The sequence below is a fragment of the Mchenga conophoros genome, linkage group LG8, assembly GCF_057382185.1.
Source record: "Mchenga conophoros isolate Kocher_MC1m ecotype Shallow Benthic linkage group LG8, M_conophoros_male_GT1.1, whole genome shotgun sequence".
NCBI classification, from domain to species: domain Eukaryota; kingdom Metazoa; phylum Chordata; class Actinopteri; order Cichliformes; family Cichlidae; genus Mchenga; species Mchenga conophoros.
In genome coordinates this window covers 1,247,606-1,273,781 of record NC_140533.1, presented here as the reverse complement: position 1 = coordinate 1,273,781, position 26,176 = coordinate 1,247,606, and the positions used below count along the sequence as shown (strand labels likewise).

Below are 26,176 nucleotides of genomic sequence, written 5' to 3'. Positions count from 1 at the left end.
CATGTGCAATGTTTTCTTCTTCTTCTGTTTCATTTAATGGCAGTTTACTCCCCAGTGTACGAGGATACTGCCTCCTGCTGACTGAGCGAATGAACCCTATTGTAAACTGAAGTATTGTCATTACAAATCGTGTGTGTATGTGTTAAATTTGAGTTATTGATAGTCGAGTGTGTTTATGCTCGTCCGTGCGGAGAGGATTGTTGGAATAATGATGATGATGTCCGCTGTCAGTTGTCAGTAAACACTTCATCTGGCTGATGAATCTTTATGTGACATATTACTAAGTCTGTATTATTAACTCTGTAATTCGGCGCCATTCTTCTTATTTTCGCTGTTGTTCAATCGGGGGACGCTCTCTGTTGGGGAGAACAGAATGAATCCATTCTTTAAATGTCCCGGGCAGTCGAAAAAGAGGCAGAGCTGTCGAGAAATGCTAGGAGCTAACTGGGTGCTAACCGTGTCATTCAAATCTTTACCTTACCTTACAATATAAAGCACCATGAGGCATCTGTGATTTAGCACTACATATATATGAGGTGAATTAAAATGAGAGGCACGTTGGCCTAACAAACATTAACCAAGAGACAGGAGAGTTGAAAATTAAGAACAAAGCAGCTCTCTGCTCATTTGAAGAGTCTGAGAAGTGATGTAAAGAAAAACCTGGATGATTTTAAACAAGAAATTAACCAGAAGTTTGCCAGACTTTCTGCCAAACAGCAGCTGTACAGTGGGACGATAAGTGAAGTGGAGGTGTGGCTGGAGAAGCTTGAAAACTGGGCAATAGAGGCAAACTGCTCTCATTAACTCCAATGTCAATAGAGCTTACAGAAAGGTTAATTATTTGGAGTCAAGAAGAAATAATCTCTGCATCTTTGCCAGAGGGGAAGGAAGGCGACTCAACTCTAAAGTTCGTACAAGACCAATTTGGATCTGAACTCAGCAGGCCAGGTGACTTTGACCTTCAAATACAAAGGACGCAAAGTCGCTAACCCGGAAACCTACAAATGGGGCACCACCAAGGCCACTGTGGAATATACTACAGAGAGAAGACTGTGCTCTTTGACCATAACAATGCCTCAGAGATTGTACAGAGGAGATGGTGATGGAGTTGCAGTGCAGCTTGAGAATAGTGCCTTTAAATGTAAATGGTTTAAAAACCCAGTGAAAAGAAGACAGGCATTGACTAAAATGAGGAAGAAAAAAAGCATCATACCTCTCCTACCAGGAACATGTTAAAATGGGGACGTTTGGATATAAAAATATATCAGTGAGACTCGAAAAGACTGTAGTGAAAAACAGTATGAACATAATTCAGCACTGTATTTATTACAGTGCTGATGTTATAGCACAGGGCCTCTAAATAATGCTTTACATTAAAGGTGCTAGCACCTATGTTTTTTTAACCATTACTGAAATAATTTATATGCTTTTGATCCAATACATGCTAAGTGGACACAGTGGAGGGAGTCATGCCCAGTGACACGTCGACATGGACCGAGCCAGGAATTAAATAACTGAGCTTCCAACATCTTACACACACAGACTGCTCGTGGAATGGACTTATTATAATTTAAATAATAGCATTTTATTCGTTTATTATTTATGTTGTTAATCATTGTTTGCTTAAATTTCTAAAACAGAATTAAAGAATTTAAATTTAGCATGACCTATAGGTGGGATATGGTGGACGCTTTATTTATCGATTCTTGGGCAGAGGCTCAAACATCTGGGCCACAACTGTCTAAAGTATGTTAAAAACAATTTGTAGTAAAGCAGATAAACAGCAGAAACACGCACTGCCTTGTTTCAGTCGCAGTCCACCAAATCAATCAAGCAAATAAAATTGCATCAACTAAAACTCTATAAAATCACTCTATACAAACTGCTACGAGAGTTACTTTACATTAAAGTTCATACAGTGAACTCATACAAGCCTTTACTGTGAGCATCACCTCAGGTCCAAGACTGGAGAATAAATGATGTCGATAACAGAACCCACAATAAACGGATCCATATCAGTTTATAGCCATATTCAAAGTGCACAAAGCCTGCTGCTGGCCAATGATAGGTAACGCATGTCTGACCTGCTGTCACTTGGATCTGGAGCTGTGCTGGTTTGACCCGAATACGAACAGAGATTTTTAGCTAAAATAAAAAAGCACGTCAGCGCCTTGGCTGGCACTAACACACATGCCACAGGGCTAATGTCTCAGAAGGTTACAATGAGCTAATGATCTAGTGAGCTAGACTACATTAGCAACATGTGTGACAGGATTTAGAGAACAAATAAAAATGAGCAGATGATTTATAAGCCACAGTAACATCCCTGTGTTATCAGAAGAGTTTGCACGTTTGCTCACGTTGTGGCATAAAGGAGCTGCCTATTGTTTTGGATTTAGGGAAAATGTATTTAGACTTCTTAACTCAAACATCAAAAACATTATTATACTATTAATAAGTAGCTTAAAAGTTAAGTAACTAAAGTAAGTACAATAACTGCATCTGAAATATTGCAGAGTAGAAGCAGAAAGCAGCAAAAATGGAAAACCTAAACAAAGTACAAATTTACATTAGCGATTATTAAACTACTTGAGCAGATATATTCAGTTCCCGTCCTCTCTCAGTGTGTCTTAGGGGTCGTGAGACTTACAGTACTGTTGGTGGTGGTGAAAAGCTCGGTGCTTATTCAGCTCTCAAAGATGTTTCTAAAGCCATCACACATCCATCTCTGTAGCAATCTCTCAGCATTATTATTCAACAGATATTCGTGCAGGTGTTAAATAGTTTGACCAAACCGTGTGGATGGAACTATCTTTTTGTTATTTGACTGAGAGTACTGAAATATCAGGTAACTAAAATGTGTCCTTTAAGAGTGAGAAGCAACAAGATACGAAGACTAGACTGTGCCATGATCAGCTGCACTTTTAAATGTTTTATTATTATTTAATTGTTTGTTTATTGTCATTAGTAGTAATATTGATGTATTCGTTTATCATCATTATGGTGAACATCATAAATCATGACCATATACATATTAAAGCAGGGGGCAGAAAGAAAACCACAGTTTCATAACACCATTGTGAGAAACATCCTCTGTTGTTCCTACATGTGCATACGTGTAATTATTGCCTCCACAGAACACGAGGAGTCATGAAACATGAAGTATTGGTATATAAGCTTTTTGTTATACACTTGTCTATTAGAGACATTCAGCAGCAATGGGATACCTCCGACCTCCTGGGCACCGTGGCAATGATCAGTACACTGAACGGTTCTCATTTTGCAATGGTTGACACAGCTCTTCCTCCATACTGTGTTAGAAAATCAATTCATGCTGAGTTTAGATAAAAAAATATCCCACTCTTCCACTCACCTTTCAGGTTTCATAATGCAACACTTTCTTTTAGCATTTCTGATGCAGTTTCAGCTCCTTGAGGGGCAGGGACAAGCGAGGGTCAGGTTTGAGTCCATCTAAGTCAATATGAAACTAAACTCCTGTTCATGGACGGGAACTAGACAAGACCTCAGCAAATGTGAACATATATAAAAGTTTTAGCAGTTTGCTGGTTTGGAGCTTTCAGGTGTGTTAACGTAATGCCACAGTCTTTCAGGCAGTGGGTGTCCCAGCAAATTCACCCCAAGTTCAGAGTGCTGAGAGAAACTGCATAAAACCCACTTCTCAAACTCTAACATGTAACGTGGTAACTGAGGCCTGTAAAGTTCAAGATTAGAAAAAGACCAAGTACAGGGAGTGCAGAATTATTAGGCAAGTTGTATTTTTGAGGAATAATTTTATTATTGAACAACAACCATGTTCCCAATGAACCCGAAAAACTCATTAATATCAAAGCTGAATGTTTTTGGAAGTAGTTTTTAGTTTGTTTTTAGTTTTAGCTATTTTAGGGGGATATCTGTGTGTGCAGGTGACTATTACTGTGCATAATTATTAGGCAACTTAACAAAAAACAAATATATACCCATTTCAATTATTTATTTTTACCAGTGACACCAATATAACATCTCCACATTCACAAATATACATTTCTGACATTCAAAAACAAAAACAAATCAGCGACCAATATAGCCACCTTTCTTTGCAAGGACACTCAAAAGCCTGCCATCCATGGATTCTGTCAGTGTTTTGATCTGTTCACCATCAACATTGCGTGCAGCAGCAACCACAGCCTCCCAGACACTGTTCAGAGAGGTGTACTGTTTTCCCTCCTTGTAAATCTCACATTTGATGATGGACCACAGGTTCTCAATGGGGTTCAGATCAGGTGAACAAGGAGGCCATGTCATTAGTTTTTCTTCTTTTATACCCTTTCTTGCAGCCACGCTGTGGAGTACTTGGACGCGTGTGATGGAGCATTGTCCTGCATGAACATCATGTTTTTCTTGAAGGATGCAGACTTCTTCCTGTACCACTGCTTGAAGAAGGTGTCTTCCAGAAACTGGCAGTAGGACTGGGAGTTGAGCTTGACTCCATCCTCAACCCGAAAAGGCCCCACAAGCTCATCTTTGATGATACCAGCCCAAACCAGTACTCCACCTCCACCTTGCTGGCGTCTGAGTGGGACTGGAGCTCTCTGCCCTTTACCAATCCAGCCACGGGCCCATCCATCTGGCCCATCAAGACTCACTCTCATTTCATCAGTCCATAAAACCTTAGAAAAACCAGTCTTGAGATATTTCTTGGCCCAGTCTTGACGTTTCAGCTTGTGTGTCTTGTTCAGTGGTGGTCGTCTTTCAGCCTTTCTTACCTTGGCCATGTCTCTGAGTATTGCACACCTTGTGCTTTTGGGCACTCCAGTGATGTTGCAGCTCTGAAATATGGCCAAACTGGTGGCAAGTGGCATCTTGGCAGCTGCACGCTTGACTTTTCTCAGTTCATGGGCAGTTATTTTGCTCCTTGGTTTTTCCACACGCTTCTTGCGACCCTGTTGACTATTTTGAATGAAACGCTTGATTGTTCGATGATCACGCTTCAGAAGCTTTGCAATTTTGAGACTGCTGCATCCCTCTGCAAGATATCTCACTATTTTTGACTTTTCTGAGCCTGTCAAGTCCTTCTTTTGACCCATTTTGCCGAAGGAAAGGACGTTGCCTAATAATTATGCACACCTGATATAGGGTGTTGATGTCATTAGACCACACCCCTTCTCATTACAGAGATGCACATCACCTAATATGCTTAATTGGTAGTAGGCTTTCGAGCCTATACAGCTTGGAGTAAGACAACATGCATGAAGAGGATGATGTGGACAAAATACTCATTTGCCTAATAATTCTGCACTCCCTGTATTGGTTGTTTGTCCTAGTTAGCAGAAGAAAGTCTCTTCTCTCTAAAAACAACAGTGTGGTTTGGGTGTGCAGAGTTTCATCTGAACAAACTACAAGACTTCTGAAACAAAGTGATGAAGTGTATCAGCATTCTAGGGTCAAAGCTAAGGCATCTCTGCAACAGCTAATACTTAAAGTGGGTTGTGCAACAGTTGCAAAGAGTTAATGAAATGAAAAAAAAAACTGTTGCAATCCCCAGACCTCGACAGAACTTAAAATACTATTGCTGGACTTTAAGAGAGCTGTCCGTTAATGAATGCCCACAAACCCTCAATGAACTGAAGCAACATCATGAAGAACAGTGGGTCAAAATTCCTCCACAACAAAGTGATTTACTTGTAAAGACATACAGAAACAAAATAACCAGCTCTTGCTGCTAAAGGAGATTCTACAGGCTGTTGAATCATGGGGTGTATTTGGTTTTTCACAGGAGTCCTGGGAAAATGTTGTTGTTACATTCAACATACACACAGTAACATTGTAACTTCTTTAAGTTCTCCAGGCCTCTTACAGGACATTCAAAGCTCTTCAGTAGGTGTTTGCTGCCTTTTGTTCCATTCTCTGTCAAGATTGTCCCAGACTGCTGAAACATTGTTGAGGTTGTCTGGGTTAATCATTCCTGCTGCTGCTGATTTTCAGTCTAGTTCCTGTATAATTTGGTATATCTCAGCCTTTTCTCGCTGGTTCCTTTCTTAAAAATGGCTGCCACTGAAAAGCACCCACCCTAATTCTGACGAGCCTTCAGAGAATAGTACATGGATCAGCTGATCATTTCTCAGGTCCTGTGTCAAGCCTTTGCTTTTGCGTTGCTATTTCTGAAGGACATGACACTGTTCATCTATTATAACATTTTTTTTAGGTCTGCCATGGCTTTTTTTGTCCTCTATTTGTCCAGTTTCCTCAAATATTTCGACACACCATGTCAACATATGCTAAGATTTCAGCTAATAGCTCTTGGAAATCACCTGGTTGGCACAAAAATACAGTTTTGCGCCTGTCAAACTGTGTTATGTTTGAGTGACTTAAATGAACGGTGGTTGGAGACTGCTGTGTGACCAAAATTATTGTAAAAGTGAGTAATCAACTAACAAAATCCCAACCTTTGACATGGTTGGTTTAATGGCAGGGACCAGGTCTGAGTGCATCGAGATGGCCATGAACAGGAAAGCAGTGACAATAAGATGATATCAGTTTGCTATCAGTTTTCAGTTGAACTGGTTCAAGCAAACATTGTGATACTGCAGCAATTTACTGTAATACATTGAAAATCTGTTGCCACTTGCATCGTTGTGCTGCTGTTCCTTAGGAATCTACTGTAGTGTCATATTTTTTCTGTCTTTCTTGAAACTGTCAGCATTTTTCACAGTAAATATTAAAGTTAAGTGGCCCAGCTGGTCACATAGTGCTAAATGGATGGGAAATTTAATTCTGGCATATTAAACTGTTTGTATCTTTGTATTTGACTGAGAGTGTCTGAAGATAAAAGCACGAGACTGTGAATACTGCACATATTAATTTAACTAATCCTAACATATTATACATTTAGACATTAAATATTACATTTAATCTTACGCCTTTCTATTAAGATCCTCTGTTTAGTCCAGTTCAGCTCTGCACTGAGTATGCAGTGTAAGTCAGGCTTGGCACTAAATGCTCTAAATAAATAGACAGAGCCAAAGTTTGGGCACTGTGGTCACAGCCTTCAGCCACCCACCCGAAGCCACCCCCCTCACTCTAAATACATAAATATTATCACACACACACAGCGGGTGCAAAAGGAGACAAGCTTTCCTGGGTTACATTTAATGCAATTTACAGTAAACTGTTTGCCAAAAAACGTTGCTTGTTTCAGTATTTGAGCCCACTAAAGCAGACTGGCTGAGGCTAGTTACAACATGTGCATCTGTCTGAATTTACAAGAGTTTTCCTCTGAATTTATCTTTGCCAGTCTGTTTGAGAAAGATTACAGTCAGTCTGAGCTGCAGTGAGACAAGACGCTTCCCATCCAGTAACCTTTATACGTGCCTCATGTCCAACAGTGGTTACCTACAGGTGGAGTCTGCAGGCTCAACTTCTGTTTACAATCAGTCACTGACAGCAAAAACACACAATCACTCAGCAGCCTAACCCTAACCCTGAGTACTGAGACTTTAAACAAACAATTTCTCTGAAAATGGTCAAGGTACAAGAACTGGACTGAAAATATGTGAAAAAGCAGCTCAAAGAAAAACTTTGAAAGGTCTTGAGAACGCCTGGAGAATTAGCTCAGGACCACTTTAAAAACCAAAAAAAAAAAAGGCTGGCTCCTTGGAAGCACAACAGAAAGAAAAGAGGGATGGCTCAAGACTTTTGCACAGCAATGAACATATGGATATAGGAGTATATAGGAGTCTAGGTAAACAGATTTAAACTGGCACCAAAGGCCACTTCAAAGGAGCCGAGTCACAGGGCAAAACAAAAGTTTCTTTGAATTTCATTAAAGTCTAGTTTTTGGTCGGCTCGGTCCACATCGGCTAAAACTGTCTTTGTTCAACTTTTTCAATCCAAACATTCAAATCAACACATTGTTATTTACAACAATAAGTACAGTACATCAATAAATGACATCAGTAAATGTTTACAGTCCGTAAACAGGGAAGCAGTTTTAAGAGAATTCTTGCATGTCAGAGTTACATCTGCCACCTGGAAGCATCTTGCTGTGAGTTTTTCACGAAGGGGGTGAAAGCTGTTTTTAGCTGATTTGAGTTTTTGCTTTTTATGTCTGCGGCAAAGGAAAGGGGGGCCTGTCTCCCTCTTTTCTAGTAGGGAGTGAAGCGACTGCACCCTCCTCTGTAAAGGCTAGCCTGCAACATCAAAGATGAAAAGCTCCAATCAGTATTCAGTAAAGAATCATTATCTATCTATCTATCTATCTATCTATCTATCTATCTATCTATCTATCTATCTATCTATCTATCTATCTATCTATCTATCTATCTATCTATCTATCTATCTATCTATCTATCTATCTATCTATCTATCTATCTATCTGTCTGTCTGTCTGTCTGTCTGTCTGTCTGTCTGTCTGTCTGTCTGTCTGTCTGTCTGTCTATCTATCTATCTATCTATCTATCTATCTATCTATCATCTGTCTGTCCATTTGTCTTGTTTCCCTGTTTTGTCCATAGTAAATTTGTGAAAAACATTTATATACACTGTAACTTTAAAAGGTATATTATGTGAAAAATTATATTTATTGTTTGGATTGTGATAATTGATAATTTTCTGCATTAAGCTGACAGATACACAGATTACACATTCGATTCAATTTTATTTTCATAGCTCTGAATCACAACAGCAGTTTCCTAAAGTTATGGTATAATGTAAGGTAAAAACCCTACAATAATACAAAGAAAACAGAGAAAACTCCAACAATCCTCTATGAGCAACTGCTTTGGCAACAGTGGGAAGAAAAAACTCCCTTTTACAGTTTTTCTCAGTCGCTTTGGTGCGTTTCTCAGAACACCATTAACATTTGCACAGCAGTTAGTGCATTTCCCAAAACAATTAGTGCAAACTGCAAAACCTAGTGGATAGCCTGCAAAAGCACGTCACATGCACAGAATTGATTATCCACACCTCAAAAGCAAGTATCCATGTCAATGAAACTGTCAGTGCCATCAAAATGAAAAGTCTTGACACCATCTTTATGAACAAGATAGTCAAATGGCATTGTCATGTTTCCACTGTGACAGTTTATAATTTCAGTGTTTCCCATTGCAAAAACAATTGGTGACACCTGAAAATGCTGACGACAGCACTATGGCCTACCTGTACAGCCATCTGAAATGTGCAGTAAAGTCACTGTAGATGTTATGGGAGTCTTGGGAGTAACTGAGACACTGAATACGTACGTTTCACATTTCCATTGTGTAGAAGTGTTTGTAATCCTACAGAATTGTGCAAAAGAAAAATATGCTACAGTCACTTGTTCACTGTAGAATACATGTAAACATAAAATCACCCATTTGGTAGAGCTGTGCACTAATGTGAACAATAAACAGCACATGTAACAGTACAGTAAATCATTCTGGCACATCCAGACGTTCCTGTCTGTCTGGCCACATATTTTCATCTACATCACAACAGATGTTATCCCTCGCAATGCAGCGAGGAAAGTATCTCCTGGAGTGGCGAATCCATCCTCTGCAGAACCCTGCTGTGATGTCGTCACATGCTGCATCCATGGCTGCTAGCAGGGCCATTTGCTCATGTGGATTTCATTTGTCTTGAGTACTCTGTCAATTGTTGAAATTGGAACAGATTCAATATTGCCAAATACCGTGTAATTCTCTATGACAGCGCTTTGTATGTCTCTCAGCTTTATTGCATTGTTTGCAATGACCAGTGCACAAATGGCTTCTTCTTGCTGTGGGGTAAAAAGGGGCCCTCTTCCGCCTCCGCGAGGTTGTCTTACATTCCTATGTGGTGCAGAGTGAACTTTTTGTGAAATTGCAAATACAGTACAATAACATGTGATGTGTCTGAGATGGCACAGTACAGTACAGTGTATTACTGTTTGCATACCTGTTTTCCCTACGGAATGTTTGAATGATTGAACTGACAGTAGTTCTTCCAATATTGGGTTGCACCCTTCGACCAGCCTCCTCCATGGTGAGGCCGTGATTGACAACATGGTCCACAATTGTAGCCCTTATTTCATTAGGAATCCGCCTATATCTGCCTCTTCTCCCTCTTCCCCTTCCCCTTCCTCCCCACATCCTCACCCCTCTTCCACGGTGCTGACCTTCCATTTTGTGTAACAGAAGTGTAGAAATGGTACACACTAGCCCCTGCGCAGTTTATATATGCTTGCCAATTGGGGATTCACAGGATTCATCCATAATTGACAGTGAACAAGTTGTTTGTCATTGGTTACAACTAAACTTTCACACGCCTCCTCATGAGTGACAGCTGTAATTCACCCCAGATCAATTGTTCAATTTCGGAGACATTTCCAGGAACAATGATACAGAAAGGTATAGGATTTGCTTGACAGATGGCCAATATTTGGCATGTGATAACTAGTTCAACAATTTTGTGTGTGATGACTCAAGCAATGGATGTATGACTATTAGTTTTATTGGGAACGACTATTCAGCATCCATAGGTATGATTACTTTTGACTGACATGACATAAGCAAATGGAAATGTCAGAAAGCAGCAGGGAAATGTATGGAAGCAACTGATTCATGTCCAAAATCATTTGCAGTTTGTTCAGAGAGAGGAGAAATTGCTACTATGATGTGCACAAATGACTGAGTGTTGTGGAGGTTGAACTAATAGTTATGAGAATTTCAATTCTGATCTGAGAAACGCACCAAAGCGACTGAGAAAAACTGTAACAGGAAGCAGGTTTAGAGGGGTCAGAGATTTCTTCCTGTTCTGCTGTGACCGGCTGGGGTTACGGCATGATTACTGTATGGTCATACTTCATATATTTATTGCTGTTTGTAACATGATTTGCTGTGTAAACTCAAAAATATCAAAGTGCCAAGCAAACGCTGAGACAGTCCATGAAACATTACAGGTTTTCTCAGTCGCTTTGGTGCTTTTCTCAGCTCAGAATGAAAATTCTCAAAACCTTTAGTGCAACCTCCACAACATTTAGTCATTTGTGCACATCATAGTGTCTCCTTCCTCTGAACAAACTGCAAATGCTCTTGGACATGTATCAGTTGCTTTCATACAGTTCTCTGCTGTCGACAACAAATGAACTCTACTCTTGGATGCTGAATAGTCGTTCCCAATAAAACTAATAGTCTTCATTTCATTGCTTGAGTCTCTTACTTACAAAATTGTTGAATTAATTTTCAAATTTGATACCTTTTGTTATTATTTTCTCCTGGAAAGTCCCTGAAATTCACCAATTTCTCTCAGGTGAACTTCAGCTTTCACTGACGAGGGGATGTGGGAAGTATTAGTTGTAACCAATGACAGGCCACTTGTTCACAGTTACTCATGGATCAATCCCATGAACCCTCAATTGGCAAGCATATATGAACCGAGCAGGACATGGTGTGTACCATTTCTACAATTCTGTGACACAGAAATGGAAGGTCAGCATCGTGGAAGAGGGGTGAGGATGCAGGGAGTTTGTCCCCCCTGCATCCTCACCCCTCTTCCACGATGCTGACCCGGGGAAGAGGGAGAAGACGCCAAACACATACGCAGATCCCTAATGAAAGTAGGGCAACACTTGTTGTCCATGTTGTCAATCACGGCCTCACAATGGATGAGGCTGGTCGGAGGGTGCGACCAAATGTTGGAAGAACCACTGTGAACTCAATCGTTCAAACATTTCGTAGGGAGAACAGGTATGTATAGTACTGGACATAATATCTCATGTTTAGTGTATATTACTGTAATTTTGCTGTAATCTGCACCACGAAGGACTGAAAGACAACCTCGCAGAGGTGGAAGAGGGCCCTTTTTACCCTGCAGCAAGAGGAAGCCATTTGTGTAACGATGACTGCAAACAATGCAAGACAGTTGAAAGAAATTCAAAGCGCTGTCATAGAGGATAACGATGTGTTTGGCAATATTGGATCTGTGTCAATTACAACAATTCACAGAGTGCTCAAGAGAAAAGAAATGTGCACGAAACAATTGTACAAAGTGCATTTGAACCCAACAGTGAAAGACTGAAGGAGATGTACGGGTAAAACACGTCTTGTATGTATACTCTAATGTTCAGCACTGTAAACTGTTTTACTCTGTGTAGTTTCATGCAGTAGAAAAGCAATTCTGTGTATATACTCACAGAACATACAAAATGCATTATGTTACACAGGAAATGTTGTTACATTTCTCTCTCTAAAGCGTGGAGCTGGAAGCCAGAGAACCACTGCACACATTCGTACGTTGATGAGGCGGGTTCAGTCTGGCCAAAGGCAGATGGCGTGGAAGAAATCACACTGGACAGAGAGCAACCACAGATGTCCCACGGAGTGAATGTTACAATGTGTGCAGCCATCTCAGACAATGGCATCCTCACCCATATTCCCCTCCATGCAATACACAACATCTCCTGACTCTTTTAGACACTCTTCACTGGGACATAGTCCCTGAGAATGAGTGGGGTGGAGGCCAACTCAACAAGTATGTTGTTGTTTGGAATAATGTCACTTTTCAACACTCACACATGGTCACACAGTGGTTTGAGATGACAGAACGCTGGTTGAATATCTGCCTCCCTACTCCCCACTCCTTAATCAGATAGAGAAGTTTTTCTGTGCCTGGAGGTGGGAGGTTTATGACCAGCATTCACATGTGCAAATGGCCCTGCTAGCAGCCATGGATGCATGTGACGACACCACAGCAGAGTAATGCAGAGGGTGGAGTCGCCACTCCAGGAGATACTTTCCTCGCTGCATTGCAAGGAATTATATCTGTTGTGATGTAGATGAAAATATGTGGCCAGACAGACAGGAACATCTGGATGTGCCAGAGTGATTCATGTGTGTTCAGTTACAATGTGCACCGTTGTATTGTTCACATTTGTGCACAGCTCGACCAAAACGATGTTTCTCATGTTTATTCTAAATAAGTGACTGTAGAGTTTTCTTTGGCACAATAAAAATGTGAAACACGCGTATTCAGTGTCTTGTACTCACTTACTTCCCTAACTACAGGGATGTCAGTACAAAAAGTATATAGTGCTGTCTTGAGCATTTTCAGGTAGTGTCACCGAGTTCTGACCTTTTCTTGGAAAACACTGAGAGAATACTGAACACTCATAATGACAACATGACAAAGCTATTTGTCATGTTGTTCATCAAGATGGTGTCACGACTTCACATTTTGGTGACACTGGCAGCTTCATTGACATGAATACTTGCTTTTCAGGAATGGATTATCGATTTTGAGCAAGTGACCTGCTTTTGCAGGTTATCCACTAGGTTTTGCAGTTTGCACCAATTGTTTTGAGAAATACACTAACTGCTGTACAAATGTTAATAGTGATGTGAGAACAGCACCAAAGCGACTGAGAAAAACTGTAAACATTTGCAGCAGGTTTGTGTAATGGGCCCTGGATTCCTGTGGAAAAAGTACTTACAGCGTATATGTCAAAAATACTGAACTATGATATCACAAAAAACTATTACTGCAGGACATTTGTTCAGTAGCCTCCAATAGTTTGGATCAGATCTATTCATTCAAACTGACAACACTGTAGATTTAGTTAGAGGGGTATGGCGTTATTTTTGTGCCACTATTCTGAGCGCACGTAAAAACATTTGCATATGCAAGTGTTGCATTTTGAGGAGAAATTTATTTTGAGTGAAGAAAAGCTGAATTTGAGTGAAAAAAATTCATTGCTGCGTGCAAAAACTGTGTTTCAGTGTTTGCTATTATCCACACACACACACACACACACACACACACACACACACACACACACACACACACACACACACACACACACACACACACACACACACAACAGCAGCCCCTCTCGCTCAGTTTTTGCATTTGCGCTCGCTCGCAGTGTGTTGCTCGCGCTCTCAACATTTCTGCCCGTGCGCGCTCAACTCTTTCTCTACACCGTTATATACACAGAGGGGCGGAGTTTGAAATATTACTCTGTCTGTGTCACAAAATAAACTTTTAAGATATTTTCATGCGAGAATGTTTCTGTGTCAACTTCAAATATCCCCAGAAAGAGTAATATTTCAAACTCTGCCACTCTGTGTTACTCCGCCACTGCCTCGTTTGAGTTTTGGACGAAATGCATTCTGCGATTTTGCATTTCGTCATTTCGAGCTGATTGGAGACCAAAACAGCCAATCAGATTTTTTTTTGTGTGTGTGGATAATAGCAAAGACGGAAATACATTTCTTGCACGTAGCAATGAATTTTGTTCATTCAAATTGAGCTTTTCTTTACTCAAAATAAATTTCTCCTCAAAATGCAACACTTGCACCTGCAATTTTTTTTTTTACGTGCGCTCAGAATAGTGGCACAAAAATAACGCCACAGAGGGGGAGCTCAGTGTGAGAGATTTATTTCTTTAAACTCATTTATAATTTTATTGTAATTTAACAGCAAGGACACAGCTGTCAAATATTGTGAATGGGTCATAAATGTGCCCTTATTAGCACTTTCCCAGTTGATCTTTGACCCACTTGTTTCTATTTTTTAATAAATTTGACACATTTATTTGGATTATTTGTCATAATTTGTCTTATAGAGTCAGGAAACAATGTATAAATCAAAACTGATGTTACCTTACTGTAAAATATTGATTCCAATGTTACTTTTTGAGTAAGTAAGGAACATTTATTTATATAGCACATTTCACAGATAAAAATCACAAAGTGCCTCACAATAAAACCAGAAATACCAACACACATAAAATAATATAAAACAGTGAAAATTTTTTATCAAAAGCTCATTTGTATAAAAATGTATTTAGCTGCTTTTTTTGACCATCTTATCAGTTTAAATCTACTGTTGGCCTAATCAGAGGTTTAAAATATGCTGATGCAGGACACAAACGTCACAAAGAAGCATCGTCCTTCTGCAGTGCAGAGTAGCCTTCAAAAAGATGAGCACTGAAGAATATTTATAGTTAATGACTAATGAAGGCAAACATGAAATGCAAACACAGAGTGCTCACAACCATTTATAAAACATCATCCAACTAGTAGACAAACAAACAAACAAACAAACAAACAAACAAACAAACAAACAAACAAACAAACAAACAAACAAACAAACAAACACAGAGGCTCGTCTTCAGTGTTAGATACAAAACGGTAACAACCTGACAGGTGATGCTGCTCAAAACCACTTTCATCACATCTGTGAGTTTTTTCATTCATTAAGATCGATGTGATGTGCTTACAATGCAGTTAAACAAACAAACAAACAAAAACAACCCAAATAAACAGTCAAAAGTTTGAAAAAGAGCAGAAACATATCAACGTGAAGAATTCATGTCATGAAGAGATTCACACCATCATTAACAAGCTGGAGGTCAGTCACCTGCAGAAAGCTGAATAAAGACTAAAGAAAACTGAACCTGATGTCGGCCAATGCTACAAATCTCAATGCTGTCACTGTGGTGTACCCATGATTTGTCCAAGAGATCATTTTATTCTATATTTGTGGATAGAAAGCAGTATGGTTACAACAGCTTACTGCATGACAGCATTGATAAACTCGGCTTTAGCTAATGAAGCAGAAACACAGATGAAGCTCATGTTTCTATTTTTCTGACAGTATTTGAGATCTGTGTTATTCTAGATGGAGCTTGTTTGTCAGACTTCACACAGTTTCATCTGAGGAGAGAGAGTATCCTCGCTCCTTCACCAGTTTCAGACTGACATATAAAATCTGTGACACATACGTTATTATTATTATTATTATTAGTATGGTAAATAAAGAAAGGTAAAACACTTGATTTGTCTAGCTAACTAAAAGACCTGCTGACATTTCCAGTTCACTGCTTGTGCCATGTCTGTTATTTAAATTGAACATTTGCTGGATTTGAATGAAATGTCATGACTCTGGTAAACCACACACAGAGGTACTAATCCAGTCCTGCCCACAAAAATTAAAATTTTCTAAAAGAATAGAAAAAAACTTGCTCGTCAAAATGATCTCATTGTTTAATATGATCCTCTTTATGTGGAAACCACCACATAATGAGTGGATTCATTAGAATATAATATTTCCTATGTTAGATATATTATCTTGTTTGCTGTATTAGATTTTGTCTGCACTCAGTGTCTGATCTATGAGCAGCAGCAGAAACACCTGCAGCTAACAGAAGCTCACATTCAGCTTCGTGTTCTCCTCCTTTTCCCTCTCTTGTTGAAGCCTGTGCTGCGTAGTTCATACTGACTGACACAAAACAAAGAAAGTCTGGTTTTCTCCGCCTCTTTGAAGTTTGAGAGAAGCTGACTAAAGACAAAGAGACTTTCTCACCTAAGAAAGTGGCGTTCAAATAAAACAACTGATTTCTCCAAAACAAACAAAGCTGGTTCTGGTTTTCTGAAATGTGAGCCTCCAAGAGAATCAGAACTCAGTACAAACAAAAGCTTTTGTTGGAGAGCTTCTGAAACTCTTAAACCTTCATGTGAGCTATTGATGTACTGGTTTATTTGTTCATATAAATATTCACATTTTTAACGATCTCCAATAATATGTATGGTGTCATACAGTGTATTTCAAAGACAGTGTGTGAATGTTGTATCAGTCTACTGTAATATTCTAGTATGGTGCAGTAATCAGCAGTGAGGAAACAGGGAGCAGACTTACCATAGTGCCCACACTGTATGTGGCTGCAGGACCAATGGTGTGGTGATAGGGGTCTGCGGTTGCATAGACTCTGCCGTAACTACATAAAAGGAAGTAGGAAGAATCAGCTTTTATTAAAATGCAGTATAAATGTACAGTTGCTTAAGCAACTGCTGCAAAACAAAGACTATAAACATATTTGAAAGATGGAAGGTGAAAAATGAAAGTTTGATATTAACAGTATTAGCTGGGACTCTATCCTATCTCTCATGCCCGCCACCACCTGGGACGTGCTTTGTTTGCTTGTTATTCTCCCTCATCTGTCAAAGTGTTGCTCTGATGCACTTGGTTTGTTAAAATGTGACAGGAAAAGTATCTGAGCTCAAAGACACAAGCCTCAGTATAGAACGGCGTGCACGACAGTCATAGACTGAAGCACTGCATATGTGTGCTGATTAAAGTACTCAAAGAAAAATGCTAGACCTTATAAATACCCGTCTATTTACAACGGCAATAATAAGGAATGGGTTGCAGCTTTCACTTAGCTGCATTAAGGCAGTGCTGAATCGACTCGCCGGGCCAGGTGAAACCTGGAGTTCCAACTCTCACTGGTGTTATATTGTGTACCAGTCTTTTCTGATTGGGAATTCAGTCAGAAATATTGTTAGCATTCTCAGCTTCAACTGTCAAAGAGTAATTAATAATATATTATCATATCTTGGAGCCACTTATTTTAACTGAGATCTATAATCATTTTCACTAATCAATCACACTAAAGGCTGGCAGGCCATGTAATGAAAATTATGCTTCTCTCAAAACTGATGTTTTAAACAGGAGGGCAGCATTGGATTTGTTTGATCTCCAGCATGAACGGGAAGAAAGGCTACAGAAACATGTCTGTGTGGGTTCTCAGTCATCAAGGTCATCTAATCTACAGAGCTTGAACATACCAACTGGATTTCTTTCACCTCTCATCCAAGAGGCTTCTTCATTTCTAAAAACCAGGTATGTAACCCCAGGTGAAGGTTAAGTCAGGTAAGTCATCACATGAGCCAATGAAAAGAAGGTGTGGGTATATTACCATTACTGAGAGTTACAGTTGAAACCATTGTGAAACCTTGCCCCACCCAATCATGTGAACTGAGGTCTGGTTGTAGGCGCCAAATGCCTGAGAAGGGATCTTTAGACTGTGTTGACACTGCACCACACGTGGCTGATAGATGGTGCTGTAGGCCACCCCTTCTGTTCAAAGATGGGCGTTCATAGCAGACATGGATCTTTTACTCCTCTTTCAAACCTTCTTGCATCCTTCATCTCTGAAAGAGTGACTTTTGACCTTTGATTTTTCTGAGCACTTCTTGATGCACTGCACAGCAAACACTGTGTGGCTTAGATGATTTTGGCGGTTTTGGTTGAGGGTGTGGCTTAGTCTGAGGTGCACTGGGATGCTCAAATTCTCCTGAGTTTCTCTGACAAAGCAGTTACACAAGGAATGATGATGTTGTTCAGTTTGTCATTTCTCCCTGGTTGGTGTTTCTTTTACATCAGGGATGCAAATCTTTAGGTGACGGCCAAGCAGAAACCAATCAGAATCAGAATCAGAATCAGAATACTTTATTAATCCTGAAGAAAATTATGGGTTACAGCAGGCAGCACGCTACGGCGCAAGCACACTTTCAAAGGAACCTTCTGACCAAACTTTACACAAATATCACATTGGAAAGACAAGTCAGAGAAGGTAGGCTGATAGGAAAAAACAACGAAAATACATAACATGAGGTGAGAGGAGGAGAAAAAAACTCCACTCAGACTGAGCTCGTACTGGGAGAACAGAAAAAACACCCCAGCACAAAAAGCACATGACTGTCAATACACCACAGAAACACAAGACAAGCAACAGGGGCGGGTAAAGGTGAGAGAGAGCCGGTGTAGACAAGGCATCCGGTCCTGCAGCATGTCTGCGCTGGTCCAGTCGACCGCCATCTGCCGCGGGAGGGGACAGGCATAGAAGGCGTTTGGAAAGGGAGGGGGATGAGTGTGTATCAGTGTATGTGTTCAGTTCAGCTGAGACAGTGTCCTTCACCCTGCCGGGCTAAGTAAACAGTCTTCCAGCCAACCCAGGTGGCCTTGCATGGGGGAGGAACAGTCTAAGCACAGTCGTTATCAGGGTGTTGTTGTTCAGCTCCAGCCTTGAGACCACAGCTGGCGCTGAAGTGGTAGCTGCATGAAGTGATGATGGTTTTTACTTTAGTGCGAACAACTCATGTGAATTTCAAAGCTGTTGTTCGACACTGGTCTCTCAATCTGCCGTTGGAGAGCCGCGAGCTTCTCCACGATGTTATCCAATTTTCACTCAGCGGTCTTATTCTGAGTGTTCACGGCAGCCTCGAGCTTCTCCAAGATCTTATCCGTGCTGCGTTCAATGAGCCCATTCTGAGAACTCACGCCTCGTCCTATCGTTTCAATCCCAGCGGGCAGCCTTGTGGGGGTAGGAACAGCCGATTCCGCTTTCTTTAATCTTTGATAAGCCAGGGCCAAGCCAGCTCCGATCAGCAAGAACCCTGTTATCATGGTTCCGAACAGGTAGATATCTTCAATGTCCTTGATCGACATTTTTTATTGTTTTATGTAAAGCACTTTGGTATGCCCAAGGCTTTTAAATGTGCTCTATAAATAAAGATTGTTGTTGTTGTTGTTGACAGTCCCGCCAGGCACACGACCCTCCAGTTCGTCCACCCGTCCATCGTGTATCCGGCAGGGAAAGTCCCTCCAGGACAGTCAGGCTCCCCCGATCCCCGGCTTCTCGTTGAGAAGCTGGTGTCAATTGCATTCAGGGACCAGTTGATCAAATCCATAATTCCTCTTTTAGGTTTTAGAGAACAGACTGTGAGAGAGTGTTCCAGGGAAAAGTAAAAAATAGACTAGACTAGACAAGAACACAAGAAGCTAAGCAGGGAAGATAAGGAAAGGGAGAGGAGAAAAGTGTGACCGCCTTCGCCAAGAGCCAGAAGTTGAAGGTCATAATTCTCTCTGTGAGGGAGAAGGTTTTAAGGATGGGGCTGAAGGTAAACCCCCCCAAGATGGGTATGTTGCAGGTTAGTGTTAAAATTTCCACAACAAGGGCCTTGATCACCCCACATCTGTGTTCCAGATGGTGGTGGGAGTCAAACAACAGGTACTGGTCTGTGTGTGGGTTTCCAGTAAACTTCAATGCTGAGGTTTCCATCCTCAGTGCGCACAGCACAGTCCAGAAACAGCAAACTTTTATCCTTTGTATCTTCCTTGGTGAACTGTATGTTTCTATCCACTGAGCTAACATGTTTGGTGAAAGGTTTTGATTCAGACTAAGGTGGCATCCATATATCTGTACCAGTGGCTGCGTGTTATCCTTTGGACAAAGCCAAGAGCTTTAGTTTCCATTTCCTCCATGTAAAGGTCGGCTGTAGAAACCATCGTTTCATTTAGAATATGTGGGATTGTGACTAATGGTTGATGATAAGTTTTGATTTAGATCTGCTTTCCACAGATATAATCATTGAATTTGGAACATGCAAAGACAACAGGAAGAAGCTCTTTCTTGATCCATGGATCTCAGTCTGTGTACAAGAGGAGCAGGCGGTCGGAGCACCTGAAGGCACACAATTCAATTCAATTCAATTTTATTTATATAGCGCCAAATCACAACAAAAGTCGCCTCAAGGCGCTTCATAAAGCTCCAAGCCGGTACTGTGAGGCGTCACACGTACAGTAAGTGTGATGGGTTTCTGCACATCATAGTAGCTGAGAGTGGCTGGACTGGCTCTTTGTTAAAGCATTGAATGCATCTTGATGCTGCTTTAGCCAGCACCACTGAATGTCTTTGTATGTTAGCTCATGAAATGGGGCTGAGAGGTCACTCTGGGAAAGAACTTTCCTAAAAAGTTGATCATCCCCAAGAAGCACCGGAGGGCTGTGACATTTTCTGGTATGAAAATCTCATTAATTGCTTTGGTCTTAGCTGGATCAGGCTTGAGGCCCTTGCTTGTGAATACATGGCCAACATAACAGACTTCCTCAAGTTGGAATTTGGACTTCAGGGCGTTCAGTCTCAGTTGGACTTCCCTCACATGCTCGAGTTCCTTTCTGAGATACTGTTCATGCTTTCATATCTCTTCCACCAATGATTATGTCGTTGACCCATTTCACTACAAAGAATTACAGCGGGTATTCCTTGCCTGCAGAGTGGGTCAAAGTGTAGCTGTGCCAGCTGTTTGAATTTCCTCACCTCCATATGCCACCAGTTTGGTTTTCTGAGTCTTCTGTTTTGTTTCAGTCGGCGGGCATGACATTACATTTGACGGCAGCTCTATTGGTTTTTCATTGATATGCACAGTGGTGAATACGTCATTCCTATGCAGAAAACAGGGATTCCCAGTGTCTATATTGACCCCATTCACAAAGAACATTTCTTCATCACTGCTGGGCGCTTGCATCTCAACGCCACCTCCACAGTTGTTGCAGTTAGTTATTGCATGTGCAGGACTCTGTTCTGATCGTGTCGCACTTATTTTGTGATGAAACTATCCACCTTTGCTGTCGTTTGGGGCTGCTATTCGAATATTTAGCTCATTTCAATTGCTTTGCTTAAGGTTAAGTCACTGTCATGCAGTAGTTGCTTTCTCATGCTGCCATGAATATATCGTATTCTTGCTCGTACACGGGCGACTTCTTGGCAATGTTTCCATTAAACATCAATGATTCTGGTCTACAGAATCCTTCCACATGGTCATTGATGTTTAATAGCCTTTGCTACGATAGCTGAACAACGTTAGCTGCTTGCTTGCTATGTCTTTAAAGGGCTGAGAAAACGTTTAGCTTACCGCTTTGTTGGCAGCTTTTTAGCACATGACCAAACCCCAACTTCTGACATCATGTTTGATGTTTAGTAAAAACGCTGGGTTTATGATTGCTTATAAGCTTTTACTGTGTATGACAGTGGCGACATTACGTGCAAGCAGCTCGACTCCAGGGGTGGGAACCCGGTCCTGTGATAGACATTCCCACTGCATGCACAGTGCACTATTCACGTCGAACAGGTATGGAAACCCTCATTATTAAACAACACTAGTCACGTTCTACAGGAATCATCAAACCTGAGGAAAAACACAGGATCCTGAACTCTAAGACATTAGGAGTAATCTAATTTTCAGTTCAGTTCAGTTTTATTTATACAGTGCCAAATCACAACAACAGTTCCCGAGACACACTTTATGTTGTAGGTAAAGATCCCACAATAATAAACAAATAAGCACGGTATATGAGATTTCATAAAGTCTTGAAAATTGTGAGCCAAAAGCCAGTCCAAGTCCAGACCTTGGACCATTTGGTGTTGTCTCTGGCAGGACCTTAAGAGATCTGTGCTCGCAAGCAATGTTGTAAAAGAGAGATAAAGGCATCCAGAAAACCATAACCATAGAAGAAGAAACATGGTCTATGCTTAGTTTTTCACAGGGCTCCATAGAATTGACCCACTGGTGTCAAGACAACCATCTCACCCTCAACGTCGCAAAGACAAAGGAGTTGATAGTGGACTTCCGGAGGTGCAGAGAAGTACACACCCCCATCACCATCAACGGCGCTGCTGTGGAGAGAGTGAGCAGCTTCCGGTTCCTTGGTGTACATCTGGCTGAGGATCTTACGTGGTCAGTACACACAAACAAAACAGTGAAGAAGGCGCAGCAGCGCCTCTTCTTTCTCAGGAGACTGAAAAGATTCGGCATGAGCCCCCGCATCCTCAGGACCTTCTATCACTGTGCCATTGAGAGCATCCTCACTGGATGCATCACCACCTGGTATGGCAACAGCACCGCCTACAACCGCAAAGCTCTCCAGCGAGTAGTGCGGTGCTCTGAACGGATAATTGGAGGTGAGCTTCCCTCCCTCCAAGACATCTACAGGAAGCGCTGCCTGAGGAAAGCGGGGAGGATCATCAAGGACTCCAGTCACCCCAGCCATAAACTGTTCAGACTGCTTCCATCAGGAAGGAGGTTCTGCAGCATCCGGTCCCGTACCAGCAGACTGAGAGACAGCTTCTTCCATCAGGCCATCAGACTGCTGAACACGTCATAGACACCTCAGCTTCACTACTGGAACTTTAACATTATGCACTCCATACTGTACAGTAATGCCACTGTTTTGCACATGTCTCAACTCTGTATATGTTATATATTTTATTTATTGTTTACTCTATTTAATCTGTAAAATATGTGTATATATACACACACACACACACACACACACACACACACACACACACACACACACACACACACACACACACACACACACACACGTAGAAAAATATTTAGTATACACATCCAGAAATGCATATACTATTATATATTGTACATATATTTATTAGTTTCAGATGTAGCCATTCTTGTATTTTGCTTGTTTACATTATTGTATTTTGCACAACTCTGCTGCTTGTGAAGCTCGCACACAAGAATTTCACTCACATGTACTGTACCAATGTACCTGCACATGTGATGTGACAATAAAAGTGATTTGATTTGATTTGAATTGTATGAAAATGTTCTTTTTCATATGAGCATACAGATGATGGTATGAAAGCATACCAGATAAAGTAAGAAACAGGATAAGATGATGCGACCAGTTTTGTTCTGTGAGAACGTTTTTTCAAGAAGGCTTCAGACATGGAAGAGAAAATATCGTACCTGTCACTATAAGCAGCTGCAGCAGTACCAGCTGGCTGTGCATATCTGTAGGCTGCATATCCTCCCTGAAGAGAAACAGAACAATTTCAAATCGCTCTCATTACAGATTAGAAGAGATTATCTTCAAAATTCAACATCAAATCCAGACTACTGTCTTGGCCAGTTGGTCATTATTAGAAGAAATGCTTAAAAATCAATCTTGCAACTACACAGAAATGAAATATAAATGCATATCATTGGGCTTTGACTTACATATATTTCTGCCCCATAAAATCCATCCTGGTAGACCACACTGTTGACATAGAATATCAAATATTAAGCATATATTTAACATTGAAATATACAGAACTGACAGGGTGACGGGTTTTCATACTGAAAAATGTCCTAACTAAATGACATCATAGATGATCTGACAACATCTGGTAAACTGACATTAAAGGTAATTAGATTTCCTGATATTCTCCTCGAGCAAACAATACCTGCAAGGACTTCATTCGGATGACCGTACAGGACACGACCGCCTGTTGGGCTCTAAACAGCCTCATTTTGGTGGCATGGGCTTACAAAGAGCCTTCTTTTGAGATTCCACTTTCTGATTGCTTCACATAACTTGTGCAGATATTCATCCTCTGAAAATCACATTACAGTACATCCCAAAGTTGATTACTGGATTCAAATAGGATGGAAGCCAATGAAGTCCATTGAACTTGTCAAATATGCATTGTTGTGATTAAACTTTGATGAAGAGATGTATGCACATCATCAACAACAATCACAGGGTTTGGATTAACTGAAGGCTGAAGTAATAAATGCATGAACTAGTTTTTCAGCGTCACTCAGAGGCAGGATATTTCTAAGTTAAGAGATGCTGCACAAATGGAAGAAAGCAGTCTTACATAAAGACCATCCTGGTCTTTATGTCTTTAAGACATTGTGCAGTGCAGCACAAGCAACACATCCTGGCCCCACAGATGTAGAAAGGGCACCCAGAGAGAAGGGCCCAGAACGCAGCACAAACCAGGCACCTTGGCCCACCCCCTAAGGCGCAAGAGGACCAGCCGCAAAAGGTGCCAACCTGAAGGCAGGGAGGACACCCCAGGACCGCAGCAGCCAGCACGATGCATGGAAAAGAGAAAAGAAGGAAAAGAGAAGGAGCCAGAGAGCCAACTTGGAAAGAACTGGCAGGATCTCTCTAGATCAACACATGAAGAAGAGTCCCCTTATCTCAACATAGCAAACAACATAGGTCCCACCCCAACATAGCATACCACCCCCCACAGAGATGCCAAGGATAGCAAACCGGGCCACACACAGCAAACCTTCTGGCCACCATGGACACCATGTGTCATCCTGAAGGAGTGGATTACCTGTAGAACCTCTACATGGTCCAGGTATCGCCTTATGCTCCCAGTATCGACACTGACCGAGCCAAATACAAACTAGTAAAAAACAGAAACGATGAGAAAGGAACAAATATCGAGGGCCTGCACCTGTAAAACCACTCCTGTTTGGGGATTAACAACCCACACTGGCAGAACTGACTCTGATTAAAACTACAATTTTTGGAGCAGTGCATGTACCACACAGGTTAAATTATTTATTCAGTGGATATGACCAGCCTGCACCATTCCTCTCCTGCTGCCTTCTTGACCTTTATTTCTTCTTATGACTCCTTTATTTTACACTATTAATTTATTATTTTTCTTCTTCAGTGCCTTCATGTCCTGAAACACACACAAAAACAGTCTAGCAATTTCCTGCTCTATTAGAAGGTGTTTTTGTTTTCCACTCCCTGTTATCACATCAATGTCTTTGTATGTTAGCAAAAACTCACGTTCCATAGGTGGGGATAGGTGGAGGTGGAGGTGCAGCACGGAACGTGTTGTAGATGGCGCGGCCCCTGCCTCTCAAATGAGCCCCTCTGTAGGCAACAGCTGCTCCTGCACTGGGGTATGGAAAACCTGCCACTGACAAAGATACATAAAATCATAGACTCAGTCGGCTTCACTGAACACACAACCACTTTATTACATCCTGGATCTTGATCTGAAATATGGCATACAATTTGAACATCTTACAGTATTCCCTGAAAACCTTTTGTCGGATCAATAACATTTAAATTTAGCATAAAGGGGTACACAGTGAGGAATAAATGTCATTACTGAAGATGTCTTTTGGAAAAGTGCTGTAACGGATTTTAAGGGTGTAATTCCTCTGCTGTTAACTTCTTCAAGGCCACGTGCCAACACAGTACAGAGCAGCTACTAATCTACTTCCAGAAAGGTTGAATATCTCTATAATAGTTTTGCTTCCTCACTGTGTACGGCCCTGGACTTTGGCTCCTCTGCAGAAGAAAGCAAGAAATCAGAAATGCTTGTGTCCCCGGTAAAACTCACAAACACAGAACTTAAAGAGGAAATTGAATCTCACTAATTTAAAAGATGTTTATTTAGCCTAGAGAAAGAGTTTGCTGTTCTATAAAAAGCTTTTCATAAAGCTAACACATCTTACTATTCAGCCTTAACTGGAGAAAATAAGAACAAAGACTTAGAGGTCGGTTTAACCAAGTATTCCTTTAACCTTAAGTAGTAAAGACTTTCTGAACTACTTAAAAAATGAAGTTTTAACCATTAAAGAAAACTTTACTTATAAGAATCTCAAAGATGTATCATTACATAAAGCTAGTTTTAGTACTTTTGACATTTACTTTGACCCTCTCTGTGTCCATCAGACCTTATTTCTCAGACACTGTTCCGAGAAGTCCTACGATTTGTTAATGCTTTACTCTATATCTGCTAGTGGACTATGCACAACAAGCCAACCTTCCTTTT

The 26,176-nt window shown here is 40.9% G+C and overlaps 1 protein-coding gene across 5 annotated transcripts in view; it reads right to left on the bottom strand.

Moving 5' to 3' along the window:
* Positions 1 to 26,176, bottom strand: part of LOC146567875 (RNA binding protein fox-1 homolog 3-like) — a 597,530-nt gene that overhangs the window by 9,789 nt on the left and 561,565 nt on the right. For 4 of the 5 annotated variants that reach the window (XM_085283549.1, XM_085283552.1, XM_085283553.1 and 1 more), the window contains 5 exons: positions 25,180 to 25,312; positions 23,598 to 23,637; positions 23,346 to 23,410; positions 16,651 to 16,729; positions 2,933 to 8,186 (listed from right to left, as the gene is read on the bottom strand). In XM_085283549.1, the coding sequence (XP_085139675.1) occupies positions 8,142 to 8,186; positions 16,651 to 16,729; positions 23,346 to 23,410; positions 23,598 to 23,637; positions 25,180 to 25,312 (362 nt within the window). In that variant the 3' untranslated portion in view covers positions 2,933 to 8,141. Of the gene's footprint in view, positions 1 to 2,932; positions 8,187 to 16,650; positions 16,730 to 23,345; positions 23,411 to 23,597; positions 23,638 to 25,179; positions 25,313 to 26,176 lie in introns of those variants that run through there. The other variant, XM_085283551.1, reaches the window with a different exon arrangement.